General features: G+C 41.4%; 1 protein-coding gene across 1 annotated transcript; it reads right to left on the reverse strand.

Annotated features, from left to right (window-relative positions):
- Positions 1-6,463: 6,463 nt before the first annotated feature.
- LOC306964351 (interferon-induced very large GTPase 1-like) lies at positions 6,464-11,376 on the reverse strand (the record flags this gene model as incomplete). Its single annotated transcript, XM_079558343.1, has 2 exons — positions 6,464-11,260; positions 11,356-11,376. The coding sequence occupies 2 exons, from the start codon at positions 11,374-11,376 to the stop codon at positions 6,464-6,466; spliced, it is 4,818 nt and encodes a 1,605-aa protein (XP_079414469.1).
- Positions 11,377-15,466: the final 4,090 nt, after the last annotated feature.

A 15,466-nucleotide genomic window follows, 5' to 3' on the forward strand; every position in this document is an offset into this window, starting at 1 on the left:
ATTCATGTATCTTTAAATCACAATGAATAAAAGTGCAGATGAGGAAACCTGTGCCTCATGTACCACAGTTTGGATCAACTATAGAACTTTCACTCATATGACTGAGCTGATAAAACAATGATGAACAAATATAAACAGAACTAAGATGTAACATGTTAGAGCCGAACCTCAGGGAACATTTTCTACTATTTAATCTCTTAACCCCCAAATGAAACAAGCACATTTTCTAAAGTTTCGCTTCACCAAAATCTAAAAGCTTCTCGGACAAAAAGTGTAAAAATAGCTGCAAAAGCGAGAAGAAAAGTGGCAAAAATGAAATAAAAAAGCCACGATAGCGATACAAAAGTGACAAAAAAGTGACAACCCTGCAAAAAACGTATGAAAAAAAGCTCCATTTAGATGAGTTTTGTTGTTCTGAGCTTTAAAATGAGGCGTTACTCTGGCCTAAAGGCTGTCAACTCTCCAGTCAAGAAGTTTCTAGATTTGGGTAATGCCAAACTGGAGAAAATGCACTTGGTCAAGGCGGGGGTGGGAGGTTAAGAGCTTCCCTTAATTGTCCACTAGATGGAGAAAGACAACTTTGTTAGTTCTTAAACACAGTGACAGCTTCATATTGTTCCTTTACATAAAATAACCTAAAACTATTGTGTAGATTATGTTTTTGTGTGTGAACAGGAAAGAGGAAGCAGGATTAAGATGATCTTGATTTCATGGGGAGATCAGATATGAAGTTTGTGGGATTCAAGGGAAGGATTGTGGATGTTTTAGAGTCAAAAACTAAATAGACAATCTTTGTATGCAGGCCTTTTTTGTTTTTTGTTTTTGCACAAATGATTATACAATCTTATTTATTTTTTAATCTTTGTGTAAATAATTAGGACATTTATTTGTTTTTTCTACAAATTCCTTCACATTTTTGCAATGGGATTTTCACTTGTTATGTATTTGACCAGAAGAAAAGGTTCTCTCTCTCTCTCTCTCAACATGAGCTCTGTCATTTGTTTTAGTGGAGTGGCATTAAGCATAAGCCCTTTGAGGTTTCTGTCAGACTCCATCACGTTTTAAAGGTCCTATATCATGCAAAATCGAATTTTTAGAGCTTTTAGCCATGTTGTTATGCTATTTCCTTATCAAAAACACCCCCAGAGTTGTTTGTGCCTGAGGTGCTTCCAGGTCAGCTGTGGCCAAAACACATCCCCTGAGCGTATTAACAGATCAGTCATGTTTGCGCTGCATCTGTGAAGATGGAGCTTGTTGCAACTTTTTCTGGTTGTTTTTCTGTGACTGTCTCTGATGGATGTTTGGTGAACCTTCAAATCAAAGTGGATTTACTTTTATAACCAACGCGAGTCCCACAATGTAAACAGCGATGGACCAGAGCGGTGAGTCAGTCCAAACGCGGGTTAGCATATTAGCATGTGTGTTAGCCATTTATGAAGCTGTGTTGCAGATGTCAACTCCGTATAACTGCATCGTGAAGTATCTTCACTTATTGCTGTTTATTTATATTACGGTAAAGTTGTATGTGCGGAGAGAGAGGGCGGAGTTAACTGAATCGAAGCGTTGTGTCTTCCGGGTTTGAAAAATACCTCCAGAAAACACTTATATTTATCACAAAAATGAGTGCTCCATAGTGGTAGAGGTACAATATATCATAAAAATGCCTATACTTATACTTACCTAAACTTTGGAATGGCTAAAATAGCATGATATAGATCCTTTAATTTTTTTTTATGTTATCAAAATTCCTGTAGTTATTTATGGGAAAATAAATAAATAACTGAAGGACAGAGGAATTAGTGGAAGTGTTGAGGAAAAGGAAGGAGGAACAGAAAGAGCAACACAGAGGACCCTGATGAACTTGTGGCCAAAGGGGAGTAACTGAGAATGGGAGCTTATAAAGATCACTAAGCGACAGGTAAGAGCAAACACAGACCTGCACAGCCCGTCTCACCTCATCATCATGAAGAGCTTTCAATAAACTGAGGGATTATGGAGTTAGGTCTGAAATAAGATCATGTGTTTGGTCTGAGAATGTGGAACAGATTTATATTAAAAGGTTTTCATCAAACTCTACCAAGATATTTATTTATCATTTTATTGAGTTTACCAGAGTAAACTGTGGTCATATACTTGACCAAAGCTCGTAAGACTTGACTTGGGACTTGCTGTTTGTGACTTGAGACTTAACTTGGACTTGAGGCCAATGACTCTCACTGACTCGCGGTGACTTTATAGTATATATAGTTTATTATTATTTATTTGAGTGAAACTGTTGAAAGATCAGGATTCATTGGTAAAAGCGGCGCATCTATGTTTACATTATGGTAATTAGCCACATGCTTTTTCGGCGACAGAGTGCGTTTAATCAATACAGTGTGGCAGGAGGAAAAGTCTGTTTCTTTGGATGCATTAAAAGTTTTCTACAGTGAGTGAAGAGGTGAAGATTCATAGAAATGTATTAAGGACATGAAAACATTCGAAACAATGACTGAAGCTACGGCGCAGACAGGAGCCTCCAGAACCACGATGTAAGAGCCGATCAATGGCAGAAATCTTAGGGCTTTTTGGTGTTTTAAGGCGTTCTCTCGAACGTTACAGCATTTAAAGGTTATTTTCCACAGATCACACTGAGCCCAGTGACAGCGGGACTGAAGGCTGCGCTAAATCTACTTTGAACAGGCGCGAATCCAAGTGTACAGGGGCCGGGGCATTACAGGGGAACCACTGACAGAAAACTTGCCAAAAACTAACTAAAATAACCATATTATTGTATATATTTATATTTCAGACTGCAGGAAAAAGCAACTGATGTTTAAATAACTCTGTTTCTATTTTTTTGTTGAGTAAGCCCCCCCGGGCCCCCTTCCTTAAAAAGCTGTCCCAGTAGTTTTGTACATAGACTGGAGCATATATTATATATACACTGCTCACAAAAACTTAGGGCACACTCAAAAAACACATCCTAGATGTCAATCAATTCGATTTTTCGGATGAAAATCTTTATTCATAGTGTAGGGCAATGTGTTGAGAACAAAGTAACATAAGAATGATAAATGGAAATCAAATTCTCAGCCCCTGGAGGTTTGGATCCAAAAATATAGTCAAAATCAAAGTGACACATCAGGTCACTGGTTGATCCAAATTCTGTAGAAATTCCTCCAAACGAGTCTGTATCATCCTCAGTCGTGTGTGTGGCCTCCACGTGCCTGAATGCCCTCCCTACAACGCCTGGGCCTGCTCCTGATGAGACCACGGATGTCCTCCTGAGGGATCTCCTCCCAGACCTGGATTAGAGCATCAGTCAGCTCCTGGACAGTCTGTGGTGCCACGTGGCGTTGATGGATGGACCGAGACATGATGTCCCAGATGTGCTCTATTGGATTTAAGTCTGGGGAACGGGCAGGCCAGTCCAGAACATCAATACCTTCATCATGCAGGACCTGCTGACACACTCTTGCCACATGTGGCCTGGCATTATCAGGCATCAGAAGGAACCCAGGGCCCACAGCACCAGCATATGGTCTTACAATAGGTCTGAGGATCTCATCCCGGTCCCCAATGCCAGTCAGGGAACCTCTGGCTCGCACATGGAGGGCTGTGCGGCTCCAATGAAATGCCTCCCCAGACCATCACTGACCCACCACCAAACCGGTCATGCTGGATGATGTTGCAGCAGCAGAACGTTCTCCAGGGCGTCTCCAGACTCTGTCACGTCTGTCACAGGTGCTCAGGGTGAACCTGCTCTCATCCGTGAAGAGCACAGGCACCATTGGCCAATCTGCCAATCGCTGTGTTCTCGGGCAAATGCCAATCGGGCTGCACGGTGTTGGGCAGTAAGCACCGGCCCAACTTGTGGACGTCGGGCCCTCATACCACCCTCATACCACCCTCATACCACCCTCATACCCCCCTCATACCACCCTCATACCACCCTCATACCCCCCTCATACCACCCTCATACCACCCTCATACCACCCTCATACCACCCTCATACCACCCTCATGGAGTCGGTTTCTGACCGTTTGAGGACCAACATGCACATTTGTGGCCCTCTGGAGGTCATTTTGTAGGGCTCGGGCAGTGCTTCTCCTGTTTCTCCGTGCACAAATGAGCAGATAGCGGTCCTGCTGCTGGGTTGTTGACCTCGGTCGGACCCCCCCAGGTCTCCTGGTGTACTGGCCTGTCTCCTGGTATCTCCTCCATGCTCTGGACACTGCGCTGGGAGACACAGCAAACCTTCTTGCCACAGCACGACTGGACGTGCCATTTTGGATGAGCATCACTCCCTGAGCGACTTCTGTGGGTTGTAGATGCTCCTCATGATGCCTCTAGTGGTGAGAACACTGGACAAATGCAAAAGGTTCCAAAAAATACGGTACAAAGGATGAAGACAGGGAAATGGTCTGTGGTCACCACCTGCAAAACCATTCCTCTTTTGGAGTGATCTTGCTAATTGCCTCTCATTTCTACCTGTGTCTGTTTAATTTCCACAACACCAAGTGAAACTGATTCACAATAAGCGTGGCTTCCTAACTGGACAGTCTGATATCCCAGAAATTTGACTGACTTGGAGTTACATTGTGTTTTTTGAGTGTGCCCTAAGTTTTTGTGAGCAGTGTAGTTTAAATGTTGGGCTATTTAAACATTAATTAGACTTCAAATCCATTAGATTTTTAAAAAAGTTTGATTTTAATCAAAATGTTCAAAATCACCAAATCTTGAGAAAGTACTCCATATTTTCAAGTACATTAAACACATTTTGAAAAGAAGAATTAGGCTTAATGCGGACGTTTGCGACTTGAGGTGACTAGCCAGCCCATGCTGGCAGCTCACTGCTCCTAAAGGTCGCCCAGCGATATTGAGGATGGGTCAAATGCAGAGAACAAACTTCTCTACAGAGATCAATAAAGTATAACTAAACTTGCTGGCTAAAGAAAGACTTGACTTGACAAAAGGTATGACTTGACTTGACCCCATGACCAGTTGACTTGGACCTACACGGCTTGGAAGCCAAAAACTTTGTGATCACTGTTTTTCCATCTGTTTTCTTTAAGGCGAGACACTGCAGGTGAATAGGGGAAAAAAATAAATGTAGAGATATCAAACTTTTGCTGAACATTACAGATATAAATATGAGAAAAAAATGTATTGCATTTTTTTCTGTCATTTTATATTTTCACATAAAAATAAGGCATTTTGAGCATTAAAATGGCCAAAATTGCCTATATTTTGGGCAACGGAATCAAAATAATGAATTGAGCCAGATTAAAATTTATAGATTTTTTTTATTGACATATTAGTGACTAAGATTTTTTCAGAGGGGATTTGGGATATTTTGTTTAGTTTTTCAATAAACTAATCATCAGTGAAAAAATCTGTAAAAACTCAAATTCCGCCTATTTTTTGTTTGTTTCAAAGTTGAATAAATCAGGCTAGGAATTAGATATTAAAAAATCACTGGCTTCCCTGGCGCATCATGGCTTCTGGCAGGCCACTGAAACTAGCGCGCATATTAGTTATTTTCGTGATTTAATTTACAGTGCAATCCCTGCAAAGTTTGTAGGTTTACAAGGCTTACAGAAGACCAGTGCGTGTTTCTGACAGGAGGGGACGTGGCATCACGATGGTGGCTCTACATCGTGATGTTGCTCATCCATCACACGGCACAACTCTAATCTCAGTATAAAGACTGAGCAAACACTTTTAAAACAGTGATATAGTTAATAATAAACCACAACTTGTTTTCCATCACCATTATTATAAGAACGTTGGTTAGTTTCATTCACAATATTAACGTCTTCAGGACATTTTTCCAACATGATTTAAATCTGTTTTCAACCATATAGTTACACAACTTTTATATTGTTCTTTTTATTTGTGCAGGATTTTAATGATGAAGGTGATATAGTTACTCACACATGATATAGTTACACACACGGTAAAAAGTCACTTCAGGTTAAATGTGTTTCTATGATTAACCCGACATAATAATAAAACAAACCAACACCATAACATTATCATTACATGTTTAAAGTTAGTATCATATCCAACAGATTTGTTCATCATTAAAAAAGTATAACTGTTACATCACATCTAGTAAGTTTGAAGTGAAAAAATGTGATTAAATGTAGAAATAATTTTATCTTTGTTCATATTGTCCCTTAGATTAACAAAATAAAACTAAGATCATTTCATGCTGTATTATATCCATGCAGTATTGTTTCTCCATTTTAGATGACAAAAATAATAGAAATAGAAAGAAAAAAAAAGTAAAAGTGAAGTATTTGACATTTGTTTATAATTAAAAAAAATAGTGATCATTCATAGCTTTCTCTGCCTCTGCCAAAGTTTTTCTTATTCATAAAAATCATTTCTTACTTTTACTTTTTAACTAGTTGCACAATTTGTTTTTTACATTTCTGATATTGTACAAATGTACTGTATTTTAGTGATTCTTCATCTATTTGTACATTTCCTCCAAGTTTTTCAGTGCCTGTTTATCAGTGACTTTTCCCCAACCGTCAGGAATTTTTCCGAGACCTTCATATTTCAGATTGTAATGCTTTTCTATCTCCTTGTGAAATGTGCAGACGACCCACTGCCAGTAGCACATCTGATACAGGTCAGGGCTAATACTCCATGTGTCAAATGGAGGGCCAGCGGTACAATATTGTTTGAAAGGCACTGAACTGTCTGAAGAAGAATCAGGGTAAAAGGATCCATCACCTGCTACTTCTGTTGTGCAGAACGGCAAAGACATCTCCACTGAGTCTCTGTAGTGCACGCCATTGACAGACGGAGAGCGATGAAAAGGAGTGCTATGATCGATACCTCCATCTTCAGCACTTTTATGATCTTTGATGGTGTTTGTGCAAACTGCATGACAGAAAGGACATGTTTCCCAACAGCAGTCGCACAACTGATCGATGAGGATCTGGTCTGGTCTCAGTCTTGAATTTTTTAACTTTCCAACTGAGAGATGTGAAAGGTCGGCAGAGATGGAGTTTAGTCCTTTCTCAATTTCTTCCTTCAGAAAATCAAAGTTGTTCACATCAGTAAAGCTTTGAGGGTCTATTGTTCCAAATGTGAGTTCACCTTTGATGGATCCTGTAAACTCCTTCAGCCACATGTTTATGTCTCCTCTGTTTCCTTTGGTCGTTTCTGACGCCTCATGAAGAGCATGAAGAACCTGTGTTTGGATGTTTGAGATTTTCTGTTTGTAGAAACTGTTGCATTTATCCTTGTACTTTGTGCGTAGGAGATTTTCCACTTCTTCTGTGATGAAAGTCTCAGTGTAGGTTTTGGGACGTCTGATGTATTTCTCATATCTGTTAAATTTTCTCTTTTCTGCCAGTGACTTTAACACATGTTTCTCCAGCTTGAGTCTGTTTTCTTTGAACGCTGGGACATTACATCTCATGTCTCCAGCGATATCAATAGCAGTCTGGTTACACACAGCTTCAGTCATGGAGGACTTCAGTTTCTCACAGATCAGTTCAGCGAGAACAACAGCTGAGGAGATTCCTTTGCAGAAACTCCTGAAGACACTGTAGTATTCATCTTTCTTACTCTCTAAATATGTGCGGACGTCATTGTTATTGATGAACTGAGAATGAGAGTCTAAGATCCACCTCTGTGTCCTGTAGAACACAAACAGGATCAGATCCACTTTGAACTCTTTTTTCAGAAGGTATTTCCATTCTTTTAATGATTCAAATTCATCAATAGATGTGACCACGTTCGAGCTCATTTCTCTCAGGTAAGATGAACTGTAGCCTCTTTGTGCCACAGGCTTTTCCTCTATTTCTTTTAATGCTTTTTTTTCAACATTTTGTACGAGGGTTCTAATCTGGTCTTGGAATTTATGTGAAAGACGAAGGACATGAAATATCTGTGACTTCTTATCTTTCAAATAATTCCAGGCGGTGGCTAAGATATTCTTACTTTGATGATGCTTCTGTACAATATACTCACTTTGAAGACGCTTCTGTGGAACATACTCAGTATAATCTCCACATTCAGCTAAATTTTTGTAGCATGATGATTGTTTCCTTTTTATAATTAAGTCATATTCAAATCCCAGCTCCTGAATGGCCTGAATCTGATCCTGCTCAAAGTTGATCTTTTCAGCAGGTTTTAAGCCTCTGGTCAGTTCAGAAACCCACTTCTCCCAATCACTGTTAAACTGTTTAAGCAGATCCTGATCTTTTGGTAAGTTGTCTTTCAGTTTTAGAGCGAGCTGTTTGCTCCTCTGTAGGAGGTTGTTCTCAAACACAGTCTTCTTCTCATCAACCTCCTTACTTGCTTTCTTCTGTTCAATCACATTATTCAGTTTTCTTTGAAGTCCTTGAACCAGTTCATCCAGAAAACCTTTAAGTTTTAGTTCATGCTGGGCTCGCCACTGTATTAACATGTCTTTGTCTTCCTCAGTTTCAAAGTACTTTGACATTAAAAGCTTAGTTTCATCATATTTCTTGGAAACTTCTCTATACAGAAGACTGACGTTGACAGGTTCAAGTTCTCCATTTGTAATTATTTTATAAAGTTTCTCTTCAATCTTCAACATCTCACTTCTCAAAGCCCAGGTCCAGTTTCCGTGTTGAACTTCGAGTTTCCTGTAAACAGCGATCTCCAGAGTGTTTTTGAAGCTGAACACAAAGTTCTCGTTTAAAAGAGCGTTCCAAAGATCTCCAACTTTAGTTTTGAACTCGGAGAGAGAGACACCAGGAGATTTCTTTGCTTTCTCGAGGATGAAGCTCTTCAGATCTTGGACACATTCACTGTATCCTGGATTTGGAGGAGCCATCGGAGGACTTCCCTCCCACAGCTGAGCAAAGTACTTCACATCTTTCTGAACGTCAAACTCAATGATGTCACGGAAACTTTCAGCATCAAAAACTTCTTCTTTAGCCGCGAGTTGGACCATTTTATCCAGTTTTTCCAGCAGTTTCCTTTTTCCATCCATGTTTTTCTCTGTCGCACTGACATCAGAGACATTCTGATGAACAAACACACAGCTCGGTGAAAGTCTGACCTTCTTCATCCTCATGAAAGCCTGGACCACAATCTGCAGAACGTCCTGCATATCAGAGGGATTCTCTCCAAAGATGTTCACCAGAGTCATGTTTCCCAAACCAACAACAAATGTAGCAAGTTCATTGTCGTGTTGAATGGTTTTATTTCCATCTAACTCCAGAGCTCGCAGCCCCTCAGTGTCCACCACAAGGATGTAGTCCCACTGAAACTCTTTCTTCATGTCTTCTGACAGTTTGACCAGCTGCATGAAGGCTCCTCTGGTGCATCTGCCTGCACTGACTGCAAACTGGAGTCCAAACATGGCATTGAGCATCGTAGACTTCCCACTGCTCTGTATCCCCAACACGGACAGAACAAAGACCTTCTTGTTTCCCAGTTTCTTAACGACCTGATCAATTAGACTTTTGATCCAAGTCAGAGGGACGTGACCTGCATCTCCATCCATCAGCTCCATTGGGTGTCCTGAGATCATCAGCTCTGCTGCCAGCTCTGGGTATTTAGACCAGTCAGTCGGCCCCTGTCCTGGAGGTTTATCTAGACTCTTATGGGCTTCATAGATCTGAGCCATTTCTCTGAAGATGTGCTCCAGGCCACATGTGGCAGAATGAAGGTCCTGGGAGATTTTTGCAAGCTCTTTTTGTTTGAACTTTAACTCATTAGACTTATCAGGGGTCTTCATTTTATTTAAATCCATAGACCTTTTCTCGTCCTCCATCTGCTTCTTTACATCTAACACCTCTGACCATTTCTGATTATAATCTTGTAGAATTGAAGAAAGACATTCTGTGGCATAATCATCCAATAAGACCTGAGTCCATTTAAGGAAATATTCTCTGTCTGTTTTTCTGTCTGTAAAAGATGAGAGGTGTCCAACAAAATACATCATCAGTTCACCACAGTAAGCTGTGCACTGATCTTCTCGTAGTTTCTTACATTCTTTCACCTTTATCACTTTTTCTTGCTCAAGGTTTCCCTTTAAATGATACTGTTCTTTGTATTTGTTGCTCCAGTCATGCCACAATTGGCCTTGACATGGGAGCAATGTCTTTTTAACATCAGACACAGAGACAGATTTAATTATTGCCATAATGTCTTTTGTTAAATTAAATACTTTTATGCAGCTGGTGTTGTGTTCATCTACTCTGCATCCAGTGTCTGACATAGATTCAAGTTTAAAGGACTGGTGAGGAGATTGTAAAATGTCACTGATGATTCTCTTAAGCTCCTGAGATACATCTGACTGGCTTCTTTCTTTAAGACCGACTATATATTTTCCTGTCTTGCGCTGAATTGCACCATTGCCGTTGTTTTCAACGAGAATGATGAGTGGTTGTGGAGACTCTAAAAGACTTTTGATCACAGCTGCACTCTCATGATTCCGATCTAATGTTTTCACAAAAACCACATTGACTGACGCCTTGTCCATCAGTATGTCCCGCTGTTTGTGGTGAGTCAGACCATCTCCATGAAGATTACAGAAGGCCACACAGTCGCTGAAGCTGTCAGTGGGTTTTCCAGAGGGACAGTACCAGGCGATCTCTGCTACACCATCCAACAGGAGGCGGTTTTTAGAGCTGCCAGGACAGTTTCTGTGGAAGAAGGTGTCATAGCGATCATGGATCAAAGTGTTGATGAGCTGAGATTTAGACCCAGACAGAGATCCCAGACAGAAACACAGAACCATCGGCGTCTCTGCTTTACAGATGGACATCGACTTCATGGTCATTACAGTTTCATTATCTTTGGTCTCACTTTTCTTCCAGGTCTTTTGAATCTGTCGAAACGTCCACAGAGGACACTCGATGTCCCCAGTGAAAGGGTCCGGCACCAGCAGAGGTAAGGCGTACTGACACTGGGACAGTTTAGTGACCATCTTCTGCTTTAGAAAGCTGTCTGAGCAGTGAAACACCGCCATCTGGAGGTCCAGAGGATGGATGTTGGTCTGTTCTGATATAATAGATAGGTTCTCAACTGGGGCAAAAAAATCATCTGACTGTACATGTTTGCATAGATTAGTTGTATTTGTGTTTTCCGGTTTAGCCTGGATGTACCTGGCCTTGTAGTCTAACATTAACAGTTTGTGAAGATAAACAGAGTAGAGGTCACTTTCACAAAGCTCTTGGACATGTTTCAGAGTCGGTTTTATCTGAAGAAACTCTGCAGAGGTCAGTTTATTCTCAGATCTGTCCTGGAGGTGGAGTCTGCTCAAGAGCTCCATCTTCTGGAAAAATGAAAAAACAAAAAAACAATTCAAATATATTCTATAATTTCCTGGTATGAATGTTGTAGACTTTAATTGTAAGCATATAAGGTTACCTTTCCTCGTTTGTTTGCCATCTCGACATCTGGATAAAATCAGAAAATAATACAGATTATTATTTAGAAAATAGTACAGATTATTATTTTCTAATAAAGAAATTGTTTAGGCTGACATTTAAGTACCTTATTGTGTCATTTCACAATGCTTTGTAGAAAAACGCATTAGTTTTGTGATTAAACCCAAAATAACATTGTCATATTTGGGTAGAGAACCTATGGCGCTTACGGCGTAGACTCTACTCTATCATCATCCACACACAATGGAGCATGAATGGGGGAATTTAACTCACAACACACACACACGAGGGAAAGAAAGAAAGAGAGAGAGAGGGGGAGAAGTTATATGAGCTTGTCCTGAGACTTACGTGAGTGCTTGTGATGAGAAGGATATTATTAGCCTTTAACCGTGTTTGCAACATGGTTGTCTCTGTCGTTGTTTGCGCCAGAAAGTTAGCTATCGAGCTAGGCAATGCTACAACTCTCCGGAGTTCATCCAAGACGCAAATCCTGAGCCTTTTCCTCGCAAATATGAGTGACAAAAGCTTCAACTTCATTCATATCATTAGATTCTTTAGGCGCTGCCTCTGAAGCCTCCACAGTCATGTTTATGCTGCTGCTTTAAGTGACTCTGAGCGCAGCATCTCCGCCTGGTTCTGACATGAGCTGCGCATGCAAACGATCTCATCTACCACGTTGTCCAAAAAGTATACTGGTAACACCGTGCACGGTATGATATGGACCAACCCTAATTCACACAACTAAAGGGTTCTGGACAGTTGGTGTGGCTGTACGCCAAGTGCAGAGAAAAGGGTTACATTATCCTCAGGGAATTGGATCCAAACAGCAAGTTCAGAATTTAGTAAAGACTCACTGCTAATCCCCTAGCCAAAAGATCACACAAAGGGGCAATGTTGGTGTGTGCAGGGAGTTGGTAGATAGTTGTTTTTGTACTCAGATGTACCGTCCCAAGATCGTCTCTCATGACTCTAGAACACCAGCAGGTAGATGACGGAGTAGAGGACGCTGTCATCTACCTGCTGGAGTGGGCGCTCACCCACCTGGAGCCTGGTGTGAGGCAAGGCAAGTATATTTGTAAGGCACATTTCATGTACATGTACAACTCAACCTCACAGCAACACCATACAAACATAATAAACAATGCAATAAAAGCATTAAACACACAATAAAATTACATTTAAAAAACATTTTAAAAAGTACATTGTATATATTAAAATGTGTTACAATACAATCAATTGCCATAGGCACCAGTAAAAAAGTGTCCTTTCAGCCTGGACTTAAACATAGTCAGGGTTGAGGCCTCACTTCCTCACTGAGGTTGTTCCAGACTTTTGCTGCGTGAAACTGAAATGCAGCCTCACCGTGTTTAGTCCTGACTCTGAGAACCACCAGGAGGCCCCTCCCTGAGAATTTCAGGGCCCGAGGTGGTTCATACGGCTGTAACATCTCAGAGATGTACTTTCGTGCTTGACAATGAAGGGACTTATACACAAGCAGGGGTGTTTTAACCTCTATTCTCTGAGCAACAGGAAGCCAGTGCAGAGACCGGAGCACTGGACTAATGTGGTCGGATTTCCTGTTTTTTTCCGGACTTGAGCAGCAGCATTTTGGACACACTGCTAACAGCTCGCTTGGAAAGACCAGTGAACAGGCTGTTACAATAGTCTAACCGACTGAAACACATGAATTAATCTCTTCAAGTCTTGTTTAGACACTATGTTTTTTATTTTAGCGATGTTTAAGAGGTGGTAATAGGCGGCTGATGTAATGGACTTAATTTGACAGTTAAAATTCAGGTTTAATTCAGGTAATCAGGAGGCCTCACCCACAGGTTTTATGGCACGCATGCACGAAACACGGCAAAAAAGAACATTCCTCCAACCAGGAAATGATCATAGTTGTTTTTAACACAACAAATATATTTTTGCGCATGAGGAAGAATTAAGAATCTGTCAGTAACTCACATTAACATTATAGCCAATCCAAGATCACACTTACTAAATAAAAAAAAGAGGGAAAAAGAAATAGGCTAATAATGAAAGTGTTTATTAAATAAGCTGTAGGCCAAAAGAGCCCATATATAAAAGGGTATAAAATGAAACCACATTAAAAAAAAATGTGTGTGGTAAAAAGAAGAAAGTGTGGATATCAGAGCAGACTCAGGACCACGATCTGAACCAGTGAAAAGCAGCTGTCGACGGCCTGATCAGAGCTTTCCTCCGGGAGGAAACAAGTGCGCGGAGAGCTGACAATCGACCGGAACTTAACGAAGCCGTCCGGACCAAAGACAGCCCTACGACGAGATGAGCTTCGATCATCCCCCTGACGAGAGGAGAGCGCGCGGTCAGCAGACCCTGTACACGCCGCTCAAATGAACCCGTCCGGACTGAAGAAAGCTGTGGAGCTGTCGAAGGATTTATTAAACACGCGGGCTACTCACGTCACGGAATACGGTCCACAGACTAAGCGCTCAAACCAGCCAGAACACGGAGCAGGGCCTCGCGAAGACCCAGGTGAGTCCTGGTGTCCCGGTACACGGCAGCGGGTGTGAGGCGGGGCAGCCATCCACACATAGTTTGCGCAGAAGCGGCCTTTTGTTAAAAATGCGTATGGTCCGCTGCCCAGGTTCTAGAGTCTCTGGTCTGGGCTGAGCCTCTGTGAATAATTTTAACCATTTTGCTTATATTTGAGCAGCATCAGCTTCGCGGTTGTATAAGCTACGCTGTGGCGGAGTGATCTGCTAGAAAATAGTCCCTCAAAATGCGATCATTCATGTGATGCAGGTCAGTTATATTCCAGACATGATTCTATGGACACAGACATGTATATGGTTAGTCTGGTGTTATAAGTGATTTGCCTCAGGTGCTCTGTGGAGCGGGTCACACTGTTTTTAATACATTTTTAGCCTCTCCTTGTGAATAATGACTCCAACCTGCAGATAAACTTTTTAATTTCACAAGCAGCATCAGTCGGCCCTAACGGGCCGTATTTCAATAACCACAGTCCACAAGCTCCTGACAGAGGGCGCTAACGCGCTGTAATTTTGTATAATGTGAGATTTATGTGTCAGCCCTATTATAATAACATGGGGGGCCCCGGGCGTCACCATGGCAACACCGCACAAAATATGATATGGGTCTAATTGGCTTTTTTGATCGGGATGCCATCAACTATTTTTGTGCCAAATTTCATCCATTTCCGAGAAACACATTTTTTTCCCATAATGCATTTGCTGTGTCCAGGGGTGAAAGGTCATTCAAATGTATATTTCCAATTTCTAATCGGAGTTTGTGTGTGTGATTGGGAGCAATTTTTAGTTTGCGATGAATTGCAAAATTCTTCATAAACAAACCATAAAACATAGCCAAAAAATGTGGATAATTTTTGATGCCCCACATCTGGAGATGAGCTGGAGCGCGACGATATCATACTATACATTTTTGGAACGCTCTCAACGATCCGCACACAGCCGTGGGGCTCTGAGGTGGATGACGAGCGCTTCGCACTATATTATACACCCATTCATTTTCATGCAAAAATAAGTATAAAGGGTTTGCGTTGCGATTGCAATAGGCCCTTGCACAGGCAGGCCCCACGCTCATGGTCACAATGTGCACAGCGGCCCATGTAAAAGGAGAAAGCATTAGAAGTGTGAAGGCTGTGTTTGCACTAGCTACCTCCTTCACCTAAGACGACCTTGCTACCACTGAGCTGTAAGTCCAAACAGACATGGGCCTGATGAGGGCGAGGATTCTCTCAATTCCCAGGCCGAAAATTAGGTCCCAGCAACACACTGGAGGAGAGGGGTCATTTCCCCTTTTTTAAATGAAAGTCAAGGCTGGGATCTATCCAGCAATCTTACGTATGGGCCCTCAGCACTCTACCAATTGAGCTTCACAGACTGAGTGAATGACACGGCCAATTTAACATTAATGTCATGAAAGACTTGTGTATTTGCAGAAAACGGAATTACAGCTTAAGCATTAATATATTAAATCATTTTGTAATGAGGGTAAATTCCCCTGGCCGCCCAAAGATTTGCTGAGAGGGTGCTCCAGCCCCGCAGCACCCTCGATATTGACACACACAC

This window comes from Gobius niger (assembly GCF_951799975.1).
Source record: "Gobius niger genome assembly, chromosome: 6".
Classification (NCBI taxonomy): domain Eukaryota; kingdom Metazoa; phylum Chordata; class Actinopteri; order Gobiiformes; family Gobiidae; genus Gobius; species Gobius niger.